At 37.9% G+C, this 20,075-nt stretch overlaps 1 protein-coding gene across 1 annotated transcript in view; it reads right to left on the bottom strand.

The window, feature by feature from the left end:
• Positions 1-20,075, bottom strand: part of Ofd1 (OFD1 centriole and centriolar satellite protein) — a 39,125-nt gene that overhangs the window by 18,639 nt on the left and 411 nt on the right. The window contains exons 2-11 of the mRNA XM_059250215.1: positions 19,894-19,992; positions 16,048-16,248; positions 13,440-13,508; positions 13,325-13,355; positions 10,040-10,147; positions 7,266-7,402; positions 6,780-6,953; positions 4,862-4,968; positions 2,348-2,467; positions 675-748 (exon numbers count right to left, since the gene is read on the bottom strand). Coding sequence (XP_059106198.1) covers positions 675-748; positions 2,348-2,467; positions 4,862-4,968; positions 6,780-6,953; positions 7,266-7,402; positions 10,040-10,147; positions 13,325-13,355; positions 13,440-13,508; positions 16,048-16,248; positions 19,894-19,992 — 1,120 coding nt within the window. The remainder of the gene's footprint in view (positions 1-674; positions 749-2,347; positions 2,468-4,861; positions 4,969-6,779; positions 6,954-7,265; positions 7,403-10,039; positions 10,148-13,324; positions 13,356-13,439; positions 13,509-16,047; positions 16,249-19,893; positions 19,993-20,075) is intronic.

The following is a 20,075-nucleotide window of genomic DNA, read 5'->3' as shown; positions in this document are numbered from 1 at the left end:
CAGTCATGGTGGTGCAAGCCTTTAGTCCCAGCACTCAGGAGGCAGAGGCAGGCGGATCTCTGAGTTCGAGGACAGCCTGGTCTAGGCTCCAAGGCTACACAGAGAAACCCTGTCTCAAAAAATCAAAAAGAAAGAAAGAACTATGAAACCTGGTCACAGAGGACAGAGAAAGTAAAATTTTCTGTAATGGGGCTGGAGAGATGGCTCAGTGGTGAAGAGCACTGGCTGCTCTTTTGGAAGACCTAGGATCAATTCCCAGCACCCACGTGGCAGCTAACAATTTGTAACTCCAGGTCCAGGGGACTGATGCTCTCTACTGGCCTCCACAAGCACTGCATACACAGGGCACACAGACATATGTGCAGGCAAAACACCCACACACAAAAAATAAAAACAAATCTGAAAAAAAAAATAAATGAAGAGCCAGTGAAATGGACTAGTGGGTAAAAACACTTGTTGCTAAGTCTGACAACCCAATTTCAATGCTAGGGACCCACATGGTAGAAGAAAAAAACAAGTCCCATAATTCTTCTGACTTTCACATGCACACCATGGCACATAGACCCCCCTCCCTCTGACAAATAATATGTAGATAAATGTTTTGTAAAAGGCAAAGGCAACTTAGGAGCTAATAAGCTAGATGAGAACTAAAATAAGCCAGCCACCCATATCACCTTTATTCTTCCTTTCTTCTTCCAGTAGTTTATTTGTTCTAGTGATGTAGTCATCCTTTAGTTCCAGTTGGTATCTGAGAATCAGAATGACTAAAATGAGGTCCTTGCCATCTCCCCGAAAAAGACCACTAACCTTAAGAAGCTTATCTGTGGCCCAGCATAACCTAAGGGTGTCAACATGGCTGAGGAGAAACTTCAAAGTCTCAATTCTAAGGCCAGGCAACTGAATTCTAAACATCAAAGGTCCAATAAAACCCTGCCTCCATCCTGTAAATGTGGCCCCAAAACTCAATCACATAAAATAAAGAGTGTTATCATAGGTCTCCATTGTACAAAGAACATTAAAGGAAACAAAGCAAAGCTTACCTAGCACACAACAGATTCTATGTCCCCAGAGATGGCAAGGCAGTCAGTCACTTGTAATCTGCCTGCACAATCTCCCCAACCCAACCAGGATAAGAAATTTTGCTCTTAGAGCTTTATGTACAATTGAGAGTGTACTGGTATTTTATCCACATCAGCAAAAGCAAAAGGGATGTTTCCATAGAATTTTACTTATTTTCTTCACTTATTACTAGTCAGAAATGATTGAAAAGAAAGACAAACTCTCCCATGATGAACATCCTCCACCCCTACATTTGCTGAAACCAAAGAATATTCAAGGTTATTAGGTGGAACATGTGCAACTGCCACTGAGAAAAGTTGCCATACAATTGTCTTTGCTTCAGGATTCTATTCACTGGCACAAAAGTCCAGACTAGAGAAAAGCTAAAGTACCTGGGCATGATGGCATACATCTGCTATCACTTAACTTAGGAGTCTGGAGCAGGACAGTCAAGAATTTGGAGTCAACCTGGACTACATAGCAAGAAGCAGGAGGGAAGGAGGGTAGACCAAAGTAACCAGAGCTGTCATATTTTCCTTTTCCTATATCACCTTTTTTTTTTTTTTGCTTCATATAGTTTACTTTAGTTTCTTTTTGATTCTGGCTTTACAAAGTCTTGAGGGAATACAAAGTGCATACATGTTCACAATCCAACTCTCCCTTAAGTAATTTGTAAATTGTTATTGACAGTCATCTCAGTGGCAGCATGAGAAAGATGACTAAAGTGATTAGAATTCCAATTTTACACCTAATCAGCTACACAAGCTAAGCAAGTCATACGGTACCCCAAAGTTAAAGGGAATAAATATACAATATAATACATATGTAAGGTTAAAGTAAATCATAAGCCCTTACAGCCAGAGAAGCTATGAATAAGAACATCTGATATAATTCTCTACAGTGGATGCTTTAAAAACCATCTTAACTCAAGTATGCATCATAAGGGTTTGATTTGTCATAGGAAATAGATTCTGTTCAAACACTAAACTTTGTCATGTAAATGGTAGCCTTATATACATCATCAGTTTTGGTTACATTTTCACCAACTTAATTCAAAGACATTACCTCTTTAAAAACGCCAAACAAGGCTGTGCAAGGGTCAACTGAATGTACCAGGCTTTGCTGACTCCCCATGGAGTCCCCTTACCTTTTCAGAGGAGGGGATGGGGGTGGGTTAGGAGGGAGGCTGGGTGGGAGTGGAAGGAGGGATGAGGGGGGGAAAATCTGTGGTTGGTATGTAAAATGAATAAAAAATTTCTTAATAAAGAAAAAAACGCCAAACAATTACTTTAAAAGTTCAGTTTTGAGCTTCTGATCATAGGTCTCCTCAATGTTCTTTAGATTCTGTTCCCGTCTCTGAAGTGCCTCCGCCTCACTTCTATTTTTTTCTTCTTGGAGCTTCTGGGTCCTGAAATGAACAAAAACCATACAAAACAAGCCCAGTACAATATCTGCTGTAACGAACTTGAAGAAAAACGTCTGTAGGACAACAGACTGTACTCATAGTCTGTACTAATAGACTGTGAGAGAGACAGAAATCTCCCTATAGTTTACAAACTGACCTAGTTACAGTATATCAGAACTAGGGAGGGAGCGGGACAAGGGTATCTGGCTTAGAGAAGCAGAAAGGAGCCAAAGCCAAAGTAGTTTCTTATAGGAGCTAATTAACCCTTAAAAACTGGTAGGAGAGCAGTGTAAAGGCACTTGTTGCCAAGCCTAAGTTCGATCCCCAGGATCCACATCCACATGGTAGAAGGAAAGAACTGACTCTCATAAATTGTCCTCTGACCTCCATGTGTGCACTGCTGTGGTACTCATTCACCCAGTCACACACCAATAAGTAGATTAATTTTAAAATTAAACACACATACAAAACAAGCAAACTGGTTACATCATGACCACAGTGCCTCATGCCTATAATCCCAGCACTAGATAGGCAAAGCAGAAGGATCATTACAAATTCAAGGCCAGCCTGGTCTACATAGTGAGTTTCAGGTTAGCCAGGGTTAAAAAAATGAGACTATATCTCAAACTAAAACAAAACAAAAACCTAGTTATAGATGGTAAGTGGCCATAATCAATTTAGAGGTAAAGAAGGATGTTACAAAAGCACAAACAAAAGTGACCTTACATACGTAACTTTTTTTATAATGCTTATTGCAACTGTTGGATCTGTTTCACTAGCCCATAGACACCAAAGGTTGAAGATCTGCTTTCATCGCGTACGTACTAATCTATTGATTAAATACTGAAGAGAGAGAATGGAAGAAGGGAGTTAAGGAAGAAGGGAGGGAGGGAGAAGTCATATCCTTGCTATACATTTACTCAACAAGGTCTTCCTAGTGAGACTAGATGAGCAGTATGAGCAGTTCTCCACTTCCCAGGTGCCGCAGAGAACAAGCCGTTCTGAGAAGCACTACCCAAAGCTCATTGGTCCATGAACTGGGGAAAAGCTCCAGGTGTTAGCACCAGCACCCTCTGCTGGCTAACCTGAAAGGCATGCATCAGCAAAGTACACTTAATTTACCTGAACGCTTAGGAGGGCAGAGCAGGAGTGGAGGGAAAAAGTTAGAGAAGAAATCAAATGAACTGAGCCTACAGAAGTGAGAAAACAACAGTGATGAAGACAGTGACAATTTCTTTCATGTATTAGACTCCTAGAGTACCTATTGAGTGCTAACAGCTGATTCTAATTGGAAAAAAAGGTTATATACACACACTACAGATGGTGAGCTTGCTAGCAGTCCCAGGTAAAAACTGAAGGATGAAGCATCCTAAGCACTTAGAAAACGTTAAGTAGAACCCCAGCCCCAATCACTAGAAATAGTTCCATGACAAGCCAAATTAGACCAGATTTCCTTACTGGAGTACAAAGTAAGTAAATAGAGCAGGCCAGGATGCCTGGTTCAGCTACATATTTGAAACTATCAGATCTGATAACTGAAGGTAGCTGCAAAGCATACAATCTGTTGAAGCATTAGGAGTAGCTTCAAGTTGTCTAGCCTCAAGGCTGTCTGATAGAAATATTTCATCATGGTGCGCAACTTATTATCTAATTAATAGTTTACAAAGAAAACTCCAAGCTCCGCCCACAAGCTGTACCTTCTAAATCAGATGATACCACCTTTACAGCCAGGAACTCTCCCTGGCAATTTTGTTTTGTTATTAGGTGGGGTATTAACACCATGAGAAATAACTCCATCCATGACAAGTCATCAGATTATTGTATTTCCTTTTTTGAGTACAGAGCAGGTAAATGTAGCAGGTCTGAACACCTGATTCAAGTATCCAGGTTGGCCTAAAACTCACCATGGAGCTTGAGCTGGTCTCAAACTCATGGAACTAATCCTGTCTCACTCTTCTAAAGTGCTGGAATTAGACATGCACTACCACACTAGGTTTCTATTAGGCTGGGGAGATGGCTCGGTAAATAGAGTGCTTGCTATGCAAGCATAAGGACCTGGGTTCAGATCCCCAATACCCATATAAAAGCCAGGCATGGTAGGGGAGATGAAAGAAACACATGGATACACAGAGCTTGCTGTCTAGCCAGTCTAGTCAATCAATGAGCTTCAGGCCAACTAATGAAAGACCCTGTAAAAAATAAGGTGGTGAGTGATAAAGATGCCTGACATTGACCTCTGACCTTCACAGGCACATATGGGTGAGTGCACTTGCATATACCCTTGCAGACATCACACTCACACACACACACACACACACCTTTTGGAAAAGGCTAGAAAATTTAGACATAATACTTAGTACAAGTTTTGCATATTCAAAAAGAACATGTATTACTCACAATTCAAAAGCTTCGATTCTTTCCTTCAGCTCTGCTTCTCTACCTCTAAGCAAATCTATGTCATTTAGTAGAAGTTGTCTTTGAGCATAAATTTCTTTCGTTTCAATCTGCATAGGAAAGCATTTATTTTTAGCGAGCAAAGTAAAAAGTAAAATAAAATAAAAACACTGGAACTCAGACGTTGCTTCTTAAATTCTAGGGCACAATGAAAGTTACAAATATTTAGGGTAACAATTTCTCCTTGAAGAGATTTCAATCAAGATTTGTTTTTTAAGTTATAAAGTTTGCTTTTCATATTATTATTTGCATAAAAGTGAACTTTTGTGCACACAAAAAAATTAGTCCAGCCGGGCGGCAGTGGGAGGCAGCACTTGGGAGGCAGAGCCAGGTGGATCTCTGTGAGTTCGAGGCCAGCCTGGTCTACAGCGCAAGATCCAGGACAGACATCAAAACTACAGAGAGAAACCCTGTCTCGAACCCGCCCCCCCCCCCCCAAAAAATTAGTTCCTCAATGAATGGGAAACTACACTGCACTATACTCCTAACATGCCTAGTCTAGTTCTTTAACACTCCTCATATTCCCTTACTCAAAAATTTGATAAGCTCTTCAGCAGGAAAAACTTTAAACATGTACAGTCAGTAATGAGTTCCAAAATAGAATTTCTATGGTGATTGAGGACAGTACCTAAATGTTTCAGTTTATGGGTCATTTGCTTAAAGGGTTCAGGTGAACTCCTAAATGAATGGGCTGGTCCATCCCATCACTGAAACAACACCACCAGGAGCAGAAAAGTTCCTCATCTTTAAAGATCTCACAATTTGTTTGAGGGAGAGAGAAACAATCACGTGAGGATGTAATGATCTCATAACTGAAGTATATAAAGACCACATATAGGAATAAGACCTGTATGAGTCACTCAGTGAGTTGGGGAAGTCACTGAGGTGACATGAAGCTAGGTCTTTGAGAAACAGCACAGCCTTAGCAGGGAGAGATATGGACAAGCATCCAAAGGCAGGGTATTGCTGAATAGGTTGACAATCTTCAGTACTTTCATATAATATTAACTAAACAGGGATCTAGTCAGTCACATATGTTGTTATTCTAAACATAACCCAGTATCTTAAATGTCTATGCTTATTCTCATAGATGAAATTAGTCCATTTCCCAGATAGATAGTAGACACATAGTAGAGGGGCCCTATTTAATGCTGGATAACAGGTTTTCCTGAAGGAAATCTCTACCTGAAATGTGACTGGGCTACTCTGAACACAGCCTCTCAGAACCTACTCCTGGATCACTCTGAGACTGCCATGTATCTGCATTTTCCCCAGGATGGGGGGGTCACTCACCTTCTTCCCTGATTCTCTTTGCTCTCTTCATCCCCTAGCAGAGACCCAAGGTCTTTAATTCTTGAGACTGCCTTTCTCAAGTCAAATTAAGCTTGGCAAAACAGCATTCCTTAACTACTGCTACCTTTCTACCCTCACAGAAAGGGGTGAACAGGTGCTCAGTCTAAGGACATGGTTTGCTCTTCCACTTCCAGGCTAGTGCCTTAGCTGGGTGTTGCAATAGTAACATCCTCTCTGCTTTAAAGAGCTGCTCCTCCTTGTCCATAGCAAACTACTTACCTCCCAGCCTCTCCCAAAGCCCTCTCTCCAATTTGCCTGACAAGATAGATGCTGTTTGCTGAGTGTCTCCCAATCCCAGTATGGACATTCACTCCAGCTCTTTCTTTTCTGCCCTGAAGAGCAAAGTCTACATGGGCTTGTCTGAGCTCAGCCTTCTCTCTGGACTCCTGACTACAGCTCCAACTGCTCCTCTAAAGCCTTGTTCTATCAGCTGTCCTTTCTGGATCTTAAACGAAGCTACTAACAGCAGCAGGACATAGCTACCTAGTAAAATATTTCCAGATATTACCTCTCGATGCTTTTTGATTCTTTCCAGGGTATTCTTTTCCTGAGAAATGAGGGCTTCATTTTTTGCTTGACAAATTCTTTCAAATTCATTCCGGAACTCAGCCAATTCCTTTTCATACTTTCTTTTCTCTTCCACCTTAACTTTCATTATTTCAGTTTCTCTAAAATACTTCAACTATGAATTGAGCACAAAAACTGAAAACAGTTACTTAAAAATAGTACAAATTGACTCTTCATTAAGTTTAATAATAATTTTCTGTCCAAATACATCTTTAATCCATTTTCAGTTTTATCTCATTTACTGTCCTATAAGATTCAGTCCAAAGTGTGAATAAATGACATCAATGGAGATGAAAAATGTGCATAACAGTCTAGTATTCCATTCTTTAATAAAAAGCTTTAGATGTTTGCCCACATATCTAAGATTAAGATAGTAGAAGATAAATGGGAGTAGCTGTCAGTAACAGCAGCAAGAACTACAGCTTACCTTTTGACACATTTCTACCTGAAGCTGGTGTTCTATTTCTCTTTTATATTCGTTTAACTTTGTCTCTAAAGATTCTAGCTTGGGACGGTGAGGAAAAGCATCTGCAAATTGATCATCAATAAGCTGAAACTTCTCGGCTATCAAAAAAATAACACAGCAAATTAGGAAATATAAAATTAACTCAGTCAGGTATGTAAGAGGCCCAAAGCAGATTATACTAAAAGGGGAAGTATAGAGATATCTGCTACCTACATTGAAATACATTAAAAAACTGAGATGGCTAAGTGCACAGATAAGTGATAAACAAGAACAATACAAATTTCACAGCAGCATCTATGTAAGCAAATATTCCCTGTAACATTGTTTCAACTGTTCTGCATGTTTGGAGATGTCAATGATAAATTGACAAGTATGAATCAATCCCTTCTTAGTTTCTAAGTGCAGGGACCTTTGGACTTGGATTAAGTTGACACATGTTCAAAACAAGAACTTTAAAGTATGAAAACTATGTACTTTAACTCTTGCATTTTACAGATAAGGAACAAATGTCCATAGAGTTTGAGTGGCTTCCAGAGGGTTAAGTAACTACAACACAACCAGGGCCAACTCAAGGCCTGAGGACTTTCTCATGCCGATCTCTTTCCAGGAGGCCCTTGGCCCTCAAACCAACCACACAGCCAAATCAACCATGAAGTAGAGGGTAAACCTGAACATAGAGTACAATCCCATGCACAACAGCACACGTGGGAAGAAAAGAAAAGCAGTAGATTAAAATATTGAGTGTTTGAAGCAGGCATAATTTTGAGTATGTCTTTCCAACCACTTCACTTATTTTCCAATGAGCAATAACCACACAGTCTGACAGAGGACTTTCTAGCCACATGTGGTCACTGAATATTTGAAATGAGCCCAATCTGAGTTGAGATGTGCTCTAGTGAAAATAACACACTAGATCTCCAGGAATTGCTATAAAAATGTACGTGAAATATCTATTAATATTTTTTTACTGAGTACTTGCTAAATATCCTGAATGTTTTGGGTTAAATAATTAAAATTAATTTCACCTGTTTCTTTTCATCTTTTTAAATATAACCACTAGAAAATTTAAAATTGTTTATGTGCTTTGTATTTTTGGAAAGCTCTCCTTTGCAATTAACATATAATATTTTGCTAATGGTACTAAAACTATACTTAAGGGCCTAGTTGTAGAGTATGCCTTTGTAAATGATGAGTTCCTTATCTTCCTACAAGTTAAAGGCACTACTATGTAAGGATGAGCCAAAAAAAAGTGGGTAAGCACATCAGTATAGATAACTGCTTTCTATCTCTTTTGACACAAAACCAAAAAGTAGCCATCTAGTTTGCTTTCTATGCTGTGACAAATACCATGACCAAAAGCAACTAGGGAAGGAAAGGCTTTATTTTCAGCTTTTACTCCAGGTCACAGTCCATTACTGAGGGAAGTCAGGCAGGAACTCAAGCAGAAACACAGAGGAATGCTTGCTGCCTTGTTTCCTGGCTCATAATACTAGCTTTTCTATACAGCTCAAGATCCCTTCCTAGGTGATGGTGTTGCCCACAGTGGGCTGGGCCCTCCCACATGGATCAAAACAATTCTCCACAGACTTACCCATAGTCCAATCTGATGGAGGCAATTGTTCAACTGAGGGTCTTTCATTCAAGGCAACTCTAGGTTGTGTCAAGTTAACAAGAAAAGCTAGCTAGCATAGGGATACTATAGAAAGGTGCAAAGTGCAAAATCTCTAAGCCTTGGACCAGACTTTGGACTCTACCCAAATGGGAGTTTATAAGTTATGAGGACCTCAGTTTCAACTATTAAGTGAAATAGTGGGACAACGACTTCTCTAACTCTCTGCAAAGCAAACGGTTTGTAACATATTGTGGTGGTTGGAGTAAGAATGCCCCCCAATAGGCTCATATATTTGAATACTTAGTCACCAGGGAGGACTAGGAGGTGTGGCCTTGTTGGAGTAGGTGTGGTCTTGCTGGAGGAAGTATGTCATTCAGGGTGGGCTTTGAAGTTTCAAAAGCCCAAACCAGGCCCAGTGGCTCTCTCTCTTCCTGCTACCTGTGGATCTGGATGTAGAACTCTCAGCTACTTCTCCAACACCATGTCTGCCTATGTGCCACCATGCTCCCTGCCATGATGACAATGGACTAAACCTCTGAAACTGCAAGCCAGCCCCCAATCAAACGCATATCTTCACAATAACAGAACACTGACCAAGACACATACTAATTTAATAGCTATAAAATAAGGTTAGAAAAAACATGAGATGAGTTTCCTAGCTAAGAGAGGTTAAACTCCATAAGTAAGGAAGAACCTTGTCTTGGGATCCCTGCATGACTGGCCTGTGTAACCCTGGCATTCAGAAGGATAGATTATGACAGTGGAAAGCAATTCCTAGTCCCTCCAGCAACACAATTCCAGACAAAAATGAATTTCCTTGTCACCTACATACAGGTAGCATTTTTCCAGATCTGGGGAAAAGAATCACATAGTATGATAAATAAGCTAATTTTCTTCTTTCAAAAACAAAACAGGGCCAAGTGAGGTGCTACACATCTGTAAACACCAGCATTCAGAGGAGGCAGAGGCAGTACAATCAAAAAGTATGAGGCCAGCTCTGTCTATACAGTGAGTTCAAATCTAGCCAGGACTATATAGTGAGACCCTGTTTGAAAAATAATCAGGCAAAACCAAAATCACAACAAGATACCTAGCAGAATTGAAGTAAGAAGGCTATAATTACCTAGGGACACTTTGCTAGGAAATGTGTCACTCGTCTGCGTTTCCATATCACAGCTCTCTTTAGCTTGATGATATTCTGCCAATTCCTTTAAGAAATTCATAAGAAAACCTATAAAAGCATAACATACATAGTTTCATTTCAGAACATTATTTAATCATTGCTTTATTGCTGTTTATTAGTCTTGGTTTATAACATTATTTGATTACCAAGAAAAGATCTTTCCAAGCATGATATAAACCTTAAAAGGAATACAGAGATTGCTATAACTACAAAAAATTATAAACTTATATATGGCGTAAAGTAAAGTCAAAAGACAAATGATATATTGGAAAAGATTCTGCAACACACAGGGGCTCATGATAGTGTCAAAGAACTCTTACCAATCAGTAAAACAAAAAAAAAAAAAAGAAAAGACATGGACAAAGTTCACAAGAAGAAAATTAAAATGGAAAATAAACATGAGCACCTTTTAAATATTAAACAAATGCACAGAAAACCCATAAATAAATGCAAATTAATAGCATAAAAGAGAGACCAGGCCAGGCGGTGGTGGTACACGCCTTTAATCCCAGCACTGAGAGGCAGAGGCAGGCAGATCTCTATGAGTTCAAGGCCATCAAGGCCAGCCTGGTCTACAAAGCGAGTTCCAGGAAAGGCGTAAAGCTACACAGAGAAACCCTGTCTCGAAAAACAAAAAAACAAAAACAAAAAAAACAAAAAACAAAAAAAAGAGAGAAAGACCACATTTTCTGCATAACACTGCTAAGATTAAATCACTAATGTCAAGTGTTGATATGGGAATCTAGGAAAGCAATTTGTCAGTGTTCCTATCTATTTCAAATGTCGTCATTCTGAGTTTACACTGTTGTACTAATTTTCAGTAAGGGCACAAAATGTGTATGATGTACATTTATTGCTTCTAATAGCAAAAAGCAAATGACTGAGTCTCCATCAATAGGGAGTTAAAATAAGTTCTTTAAAAATGGTCTTAACAGCTGGGTGGTGGTGGCGCACACCTTTAATCCCAGCACTCAGGAGGCAGAGGCAGGCGGATCTCTGTGTGTTTGATGTTAGCCTGGTCTACAGTTAGTTCTAGGACAGCCAAGGCTACACAAAGAAACTGTCTCAAAAACAACAACAAAAAATGGTCTAAACAGTTCAGAGAACTCCTGCTCCATCAGCCAAGTTACAATTTTTTATCCCTCTCTACTAAAGATATTAAAATTCTACTCCTAACTGTAACTTCCTTTACATAAGCAGAACCATATGGAAACCTCACAACTTCCCCTTACAAACACAGCACTCCCCTATCTAAAAAATCACACACAAACTACCTAAATTCTCAATCATAATGAGAGTCAGTTCCCTCTTTCCATCATGCGGATCCTTGGGATGGAACTCAGGTAGTCAGGCTTGGCAACAGGCACCTTTATGTGCTGACCCATCTTGATGGCCCAAATTTCCATTTTAACAGGAGAAAGTTGGCTCTTACTATCTACTGCCTTTAGACTTAACTGCAATTTCACAATTATTACTAAGTCTTCCCATATAAGTAAACTATCAGTCCAATTCCTTCAGCTGCTAGGCTCCACTAATTTACAGTTAGGAAGCTTAGCACTCTCCAAGCCTAAGTGAGAACATTACAGTAACAATGTTTGGCCACAGTCTACATTCTATCCAGAGATCACCTAATATCCTAAATTTGAATTGTATCTCTCCTTGTATTGATTTTTGCCAAAATTAACAAAATAGTTGCAAAGAGCTCTATCCAAATGTTGTACTTGGATGCTTAACACAACTGCTACTCAGTTTCTCTGACTTCCAGAAATGTTATCCGATTAAGAAGGTAACAGTTGTTATATGTTTTTTCAACCAGAAGCATTTAAGTAGATTATGAAATCATGGGCAACAATCTTTTAAGGATAATATAAATATCTATAGTAAAGTGGATTATTTCTAAATATTGCTTCAAGCTCTAAATTTCCTTCTCAATATTTTGGCAACAGCTATTAATGGCATAGTTTAGGCCAGTGCTTTCTAATACAACAGCCATGTGGGTAACTAAACTTAAATTCAACTAAAACCAAGTTCACTGTTCAGTCACATTAGTCCCATTTCAAGTACCACATGAACTTAGTGGCCACCACACGAGACAGCAGAAATAGGCATCTCCATCAAAACCAGAGTTAGGAGTTCAGAATGTAGTCTATCTATTCATATACTTAGCAGTATGAAATAAAAGATAGCCATTTTTTATTTTATATAATGATTCACTTGTATTTAGAGTGCTCAACACTTTATTTTGTGATATTATAAACTGATCTAGCTTTAGCCTTTGGGAGCTGTTTCACTCTGGAATGTAGGGTCAGTTGCCATAATGAAATTCAATAGGGATAATCTATGTTGCAGGAAGCCTAGAGCATCTTGTAAGCCAATTTACTTACCCACTGCAAATATCACTTTCAAGAGACCTGGCAATTAAGTCAAAGACTAATGGCTAGTCACAAGTAGACATGCAAATATTTGCTCATTAAGTTCCAACCTTATGAACATTCTAGCAGGGACAGAAAAACAAAAATCCAAACACAAAAGGACCAATGTAACATGTCATAGACTACTTAAAAAGACCAAAAGATTAAGTATCAGTGGCAGCTAAGTTGCCAGTTTATGTTCAAGACACAAAGCCCATTAGCAAGTCTGAAGTATGGTCTGGCAACCTTAGTAACAATATACAATATGAAAGGTCATTATCAAGGCCAGGGTTGAGGTAATTTATCAAGAATGTATAAAAACTTAATTTATAAAAAAGCATTGATATTTTAAAGAAACTACTAATACATTTAACACTTTATAAATTACATTTGTGGGGGATAGTTAATATATAAAAATAGTCAGCTCATGTTAACTAGATTTTTTTCCATGGGGAGGGGAGATATTGTATAAATTTATTATATTGTGCAATATAATAAACATATTGTGTAATGTTTAGAACATTTAGCTAATGTTCTAAACAGTAGGTATTCTGTAAAGAGTATTTTGATTTGCTAGTTGAGATCTCGACTACTGTCTGCAGTGTCCTTACCTGAATATCTAAGACTTATTAAGAACATAGAAATGTGGGGGAAATAAGGTATTTTTATCAAAATAACATATGAACAGTTGCTTATTTATAAGCAAGCCACGGTCAGCAAGGAAAATCAAATGTTTTAATTCTAATTAAATTTCCTACTCTTCTCACTAATAACCATAAGCCTTGCTATTCTCCACAAAGATGAAGTCTCCTACCTTTTTGGTTTTCTTTATCAAATCCTGAAATCTGTTAAAAAGAAAATATTTTGCCTTTATTAAATTACTCACTTATAAGTAGCAAATCAAAGTAGATCATTAAAAACAATCTTACCAGTGATTTGTAAAGACTGGATGAGGGGTTGATGCGAATGAGTTGTAATAGATCTTGCATCGTAAACACCTTAAAAAGAGGGAAAAAAAAGATTAAGTAGTGTATCAGTAAGTTTAAATAATTATATTACTGAATATAAAATTAAGGCTCATTTCAGATTTACAATATTGTAATTAACCCAATAATACAAAAATAAAGCTTTTATGTTGTCAACAAGTTACAATAAACATATTGAGGTCAGAAGGATCAAATAATTTGTTGCTTTTTAAATTACATTCATTTATATTTGTGTGTACTGGGAGGACATGAACATGCTATATATATGTGGAGATCAGAGGGCAATTTCCAGGAATTAGTTCAATCCTTCCGCCATGTAGGACCTAGGATTCCAACTCAGGCCATCAAACCTTGGTAGCAAGTGCCTTTATCTGCTGAACCATCTTGCCTGTCCAGATAAAATATTTTTACCCAAGTAATTAACCTCCAAATACTAACAGGAATGAAAGAAATCATTAATGCCTTACAGAAAACACTCAGCTATCTGGTGAACCACCGGGTTTATGAATGAATTTCAGGATATGTACAGGTTTTTAAAAATGTAAATAAACTCCAGGTTTTATTATTCTACAACTATGGATGACTATTGTGTGCCTGAAATATTTTTAATCACACAGCTATTCTTGATATACATATTTCTACTATAGTATGTATTGTGTACTAGCTCTACCCTTAGAATACTGATACAATGTATTTTCAAATGGTTTCCCTTGAAAGAAAAGGCTCTGGTTAGCATTTACGTTATTAGAAACTATTAATGATATGAACTGGTTTAATTATCACTGAGGGGGTCCCTGCAGGTGTCATACAGGGACTGAACTGCACAGAGATAAGAATGAAAACCTGGTACAGATTGCCTTCGTTAACCTCGATCACACTTCAGGAAATCTAATAACAGGTAGTTTATTCCCAATGTACTTAAGTCCAGTATAATATGGAAAAAAGTTTCTTGGTGTGATACAATCTTTGATGTACAAGGAAGCATAATTACATCAAAACTCAACTCAGGGCACATGTCATTTCTTTCAAGAAGATGGGTTCTAGAGATATACTACCTGTACTAGCCTTAAGGGCCTAAGGGTCTGGCCTGGTCTCTCTGGTCCTGGTTGTAGGAGCTTGATGTAGCCTAGCCCAACAGGTAACACAGATCACCAGGCTATTAATCACTTCTAATTGTCAGCTTTGTGGATGGAAAAGGTTTTTTCATTTTTCCCATTGGGAAGACAATCCTGTGGGCTTAACATTCCTGGTTTTTCTGGAGATCTATGGGCTCAAGGACCTTTGTGCTATGCTCCCAACATATTACTGTAATTAACTACTACACAGTAATCAAAATTGTAAAATGTGTCATTAAAAAGATGAGCTAAAAATGAATTCTTGTTTTAAGGCAGGGTCTCACTCACTATGTATACCTGGTTGGCCTAGGACTCACTAAGCTGGCCTAAAATTTGGGATTCTCCTGTCTGTCTACTGCTAAGACTACAGATGTATGCCACCATGCCTAGCTTAAATAATAAATTATTTATGCTGACAAGATGAATATAGTTGTTAATAAAGCATAGCACATTTAAAGTTCAATCTTTCATCAGAATACTAACACTGTTCTTATTTCTTAAAACTTTTGGACAATTACAGATTAACAAACAAAAACACAGAGACAACACCTAATGTAAAAGATAGACCTGATTGACAATTAAGTGCCAATTTCATATCACTGACTACAGCCAATGTATCCCTAGATGTAAAAACTGATAGTGTGGGACTCTGTGCATGGGAAAAGGATGGAGAGTATATGAAAACTATTCTCCACTCAATTCTGCTATAAACTTAAAACTTCCAAAAACAAAATTCTGTTTTAAATAATATACAAGTACTAAGAATGTCTGTTAAATTTGACTTTAAAATAATTAATAAAATGTGACTACTATGTTCAATGGTGAAGAGAACTAGTTAAAATAATTAGAGTGATAAACCATAAGACATGTGCTTTTATAGTTGGGAACTTTATAGATTTTCTTAAATGGTGTATTTTGCACTTCTCTTATGTAATTACAAAGCAGAGAAACAAGCGATATAGCGATATAAATGGAGCACATGTTAGAAATCAAAATGTTCTATCCTGCAATGCCATTTAGAAGCTCCTCACCTTGGGCAAATCACTTCCCCTGTCTACATTCTGAGTCATCATTTATAACACATGTGTTCCCTGCAGTGTACCTAGCACAGTTCAGTTTCACAGTGAACATTACAGACATGGCAGTTATCAGTCTAATTTAAACCATATGGACTGCAACATTACCTTTAGCTCCAAAACATTTAGTGATTCCACACATCACTATTTTACAAAAGACTGAAATACCAAAGCATTAACAACAGTCACATTTGATACTCATTTGTTATCTAACAAATATATTTGTACAGGGATGATGTGAATCAAAGATGAACAAGAAATGAAGCAAGCCAGTCAAGGGACAAGCAGAGTAATTATGTAGCACTTCAGTTATTAGAGGAAGAAACTATAAAGAGAAAATTCAAGAATACCAGAATTTACCTTTTCTTTTGCCAAACCACTTTCTGGAAAGAAAACAGAAAGTGAATATTCATAGCCACATCTTTGTAAGTGATCTGCCACCAGCGAGTTAGAAGCACCTATTAGGAGGGCACTCCCTTCCACTGAAATGGATGGAGGCTTCACTTCTCCACTCAATACAGGATGCATCAATTCATGAATTAGCTGGTTTCGGAGTTGTGTCTAGCGTGAAAATAAAAAAACATAAAATAAAATAAAAATTAAAAAAAGGAAGACAAAAGGAGATATATTTCACCAGAACAGAAATATACACAGATCTGTTACATTAATTGAATTCTTTTATTTTCAAAATGACTCTAGATCCATGGGCAGAAGGTAGGAAGCACTTCCTTCACAATTTGTCTTATCCCTCAGTGGACTTGAGCAAAAACTTTCTTTCTCCAGCTCCCACACCCACTGTCCATAGACCATAACTTGGCTTCTCTAAAAGCAGCTGCTTATGATCAGGAAATCAAGCCAAGGGAAAATTCTGCCACTTCCTCCCAACTGTGGATTGTGGCAGTCTATGATTCAGATAAACTGGGAAATTCAAGGTCATCCTTGGCTCTATAAATAGTTTAAGGCCAGTCTAGGCTACAAAGACCCTGTCTCAAAAAAAAAGTAGTTAAGAGTGCCTGTTACACAATCCTGAGGATTGGAGTTGAGATGCTAGTACCTGTGCAAAAAGCCACCCAGGTGTCCTGCACAAGGGATCAGCCAGACTGTTCTGGCCTGCCTGTACGGATAAGCACACATACCTACACATGTGCACACACTCAGGCAGACATAAATAAACCTTAAAAAATATACAGTAGTATGAAAGGACAGTTGTCACAAAGTGAGTGGGAAACTCAGAGTATGAGAAAAAGATTTGTCAGTCTTTAACACACATCTCAGAAATGGATTAACTAGACCAAAAACAAAGAAACAAGATTTGACAAGTTTCATTTAATACATACCAAAACTAGATGTAGTAGAAGATGCCTGTAATCCTAACACTAGGAAGGTTGAGGCAGGAGGATCACCATGAGTTTGAGGCAGTATAGTGAGTGAGACACTGTCTCAAAAACCACAAAAATTATGACAAAACCTACAAAACAAACAAAAGCACCCTATACCTAAATGACTTTGTAATTGACATAAACACAAATTCTTTTCAAATGATAAACAGAATATAAACTAAGCCACTAAATATTCTATAAAATTTAAAAGTTATAACTTAATCCGTATCAGTTTTTGAACTGAGAAAGTAAAAATTAGCGAAGGTTGAGAAAATGAAAATCTGCCCTACCTTTCATACGGTTGGGCTTATAAGAGACTGAATAGCCAGTCATGCTATAGCTGTGAAGTGAGCAAGGCTCGCACAAAAGGGCTACAGATAAAGATATCCACTGGTCAATACCAAATAAAACCGAGATGTGAAGTAAAGGGCTGTCAAGTCTAATTTGAAATATGACACACCCAGGAATGAAAAGATTTTTCAATATTATAGATTAATGAAGTGTAATCAATCCAGGTTGTTTAATCCAGTATCATTAATGGAGTTAATGAGTTAATCATAAAAGATAAAGCCTTTCTAATATTTCAAATGAGAGAGCTGGGGAAATGGCTTAGCTGCTAAAATACTTGCTGTGCAAGCATGAGTACCTGAGCTAAATCCCTAGTATACACATAAAAAGCTAGGCATGGTGGTGAATGCTTGTAATCCCAGTACTGGGTTGATGAAGACAGGAAGACACCAGGAGCTCAATGGCCAGCAAGTCTACCCTCATCAGTGATCTTAGGTCACAGCAGGAGACCCTGTCTCAAAACACAAGGTGGATGGCTCATAAAGACAGGAATACGAGCTGGGCAGTGGTGGCACACGCCTTTAATCCCAGCACTCGGGAGGCAGAGCCAGGCGGATCTCTGTGAGTTCGAGGCCAGCCTGGGCTACCAAGTGAGTTCCAGGAGAGGTGCAAAGCTACACAGAGAAACTTTGTCTCGAAAAACAAAACAAAACAAAAAAAAACAACAACAAAAAAAAAAGACAGGAATACACACACATGTATATTCAACTGTATACACAGGAGCCAGAACACACAAGGGCACACATCCTCAAAAGTGAATAATCATTCAATGATATGAGAATAAAATATCTGGTTTGACTACATAAAAATTGGACATCAATATTTTTGAAGCCAAATTAAAATAGAACACTGAGATAAAGTACAGCAAAAGTAGAAAAAGATCAATACTTTCTATTAAAAGAGCTCTTAAAATAATATCACCCTAACCATTCTCATAGAAAAATAGATATAAATAGAAAAGTACAATGAGCTTAATAATCAAAGAAATGAAACAGAAAATGATTGAAGCAATGAGATTCTTTTTCAGTGTTACACTGTTAAAAGGTTTAAGGGCAACAATGAAACATATTCCCAAACTGCTTGTGAAATATAAACTGTAAAAACCGTTTCAAATCCAGCTGGATACACTGCTAAAAATGCTCATACTTCAAGGCATAATGGCACTGGCCTGTGATCCCAGCACTCAAGAGGCAGAGGCAGAAGGAACACTGTAAACTGGCCAAAATCTACTTATGCCTTTGTACTCAGAAATGGGACTTCTCTAGGCTAGATAGAAAATGACAAGCATAATAAATAGATCATGTGTAGACTTTAGTAGAGGCTAAACATTCAATAGGAGAAAGCTACCTAAATGACCTTTGACTAACTGGGATGAATCTGCTGCCACTGAAAACAAGGATTTCATGCACCTTGAGGAAACAGGGAAAGGCTCGTCATATAACCTAAATTGTAAAATGATACACACACCTTATACCAGTTTGTGGTTATAAAAGATATTTTTCTCCCTTCTGCTTTTTTGTATTTTCAAGACAAGTCTTACATATTTTTATGAAGTTAATAAAACACTAAGAGTGGGAAAAATCAGGCTCGTCTTTCCTTAATTTCCAATTCTAAATGTAAAATATATTTCTGAAAGGTATATTGTAGTGAAACACATTGAACTAACTCACTCCACGCCTTGCTGTTACCCAAATTTAAGGTGCATGAATAGATATTTGCTATTCATATTAAATATTCACGTTCTAATATATTTTATTTTTACTTACTATTACTGAGACAGGGTCTCACTATGCAGTCTTGGCTGACCTAGAACGGCTATTTGGCCAAGGCTGCCCTCAAACTCAGAGAGGGGCCTGCCTCTGCTTCCCAAGTGCTGGGGTTAAAGGCGTGTGATACCACACCTGCTACCATTCCAGTATAAAGAAGAAAAAAAAAACCTCCATTTCTCAAACTGTTACACAGTAAGCAGCAACTTCTTCATATTTTCTATGTAGTGTCATCCAAACTAGACTCTAAAAGCACCTATTAATTGTGAAAAGTGTGAATCTAAGTTACTGGGTTTATTGTTTTGTAGTTAGCAAAGAAAACAATAGGTTTCATTTTGATGTTTTCATACATGTATGCTGTTGTACTCTGTTCATATTCACCTCTCTAGTCCTGTCCTTTCCCCACAATAATTCTCCTTCTGCTTTCATTACATATATGTAATATGGTCAAATCTACAATGTAAACAAGATTTGTAACAGCAGCTTAGTCTTATTACAATGTTTCACTATATACATGTTATGTGCTGCTGCTACCTTAATGTCACTTCAATAAATCGATTATATGTTCTTTAAGACGACTGAAACGCAATACAACCTGTATTTTAGTAATTTAAATTTAGAAAGTCAAGCTCTGGATCAATTTCAATGTGGAACTACCTACTGTCAAAGGTTACACTTGTGAAACTAAGGACAATCATGTCTAAATCTGATACCTTAAGTGTGTCCAGTATACCCCGATCCTTAAACGTCTGGTATAGTTTTTTGCGTAGTTCATCTTGACTCAACACATCACACTTGAGGGACATGGCGGACTGGAAGAGAAAATAATGAGTTACCTATCGGCAAAGGGGACCTGGATTTCAGAAATCAGACCAGTTGTCTCCCGGAAAGCCCT

Source organism: Peromyscus eremicus, chromosome X, assembly GCF_949786415.1.
Source record: "Peromyscus eremicus chromosome X, PerEre_H2_v1, whole genome shotgun sequence".
In the NCBI taxonomy this organism is placed as follows: domain Eukaryota; kingdom Metazoa; phylum Chordata; class Mammalia; order Rodentia; family Cricetidae; genus Peromyscus; species Peromyscus eremicus.
The sequence above is the reverse complement of the archived record's forward strand: the minus strand, read 5'-3'. Positions and strand labels throughout refer to the sequence as shown.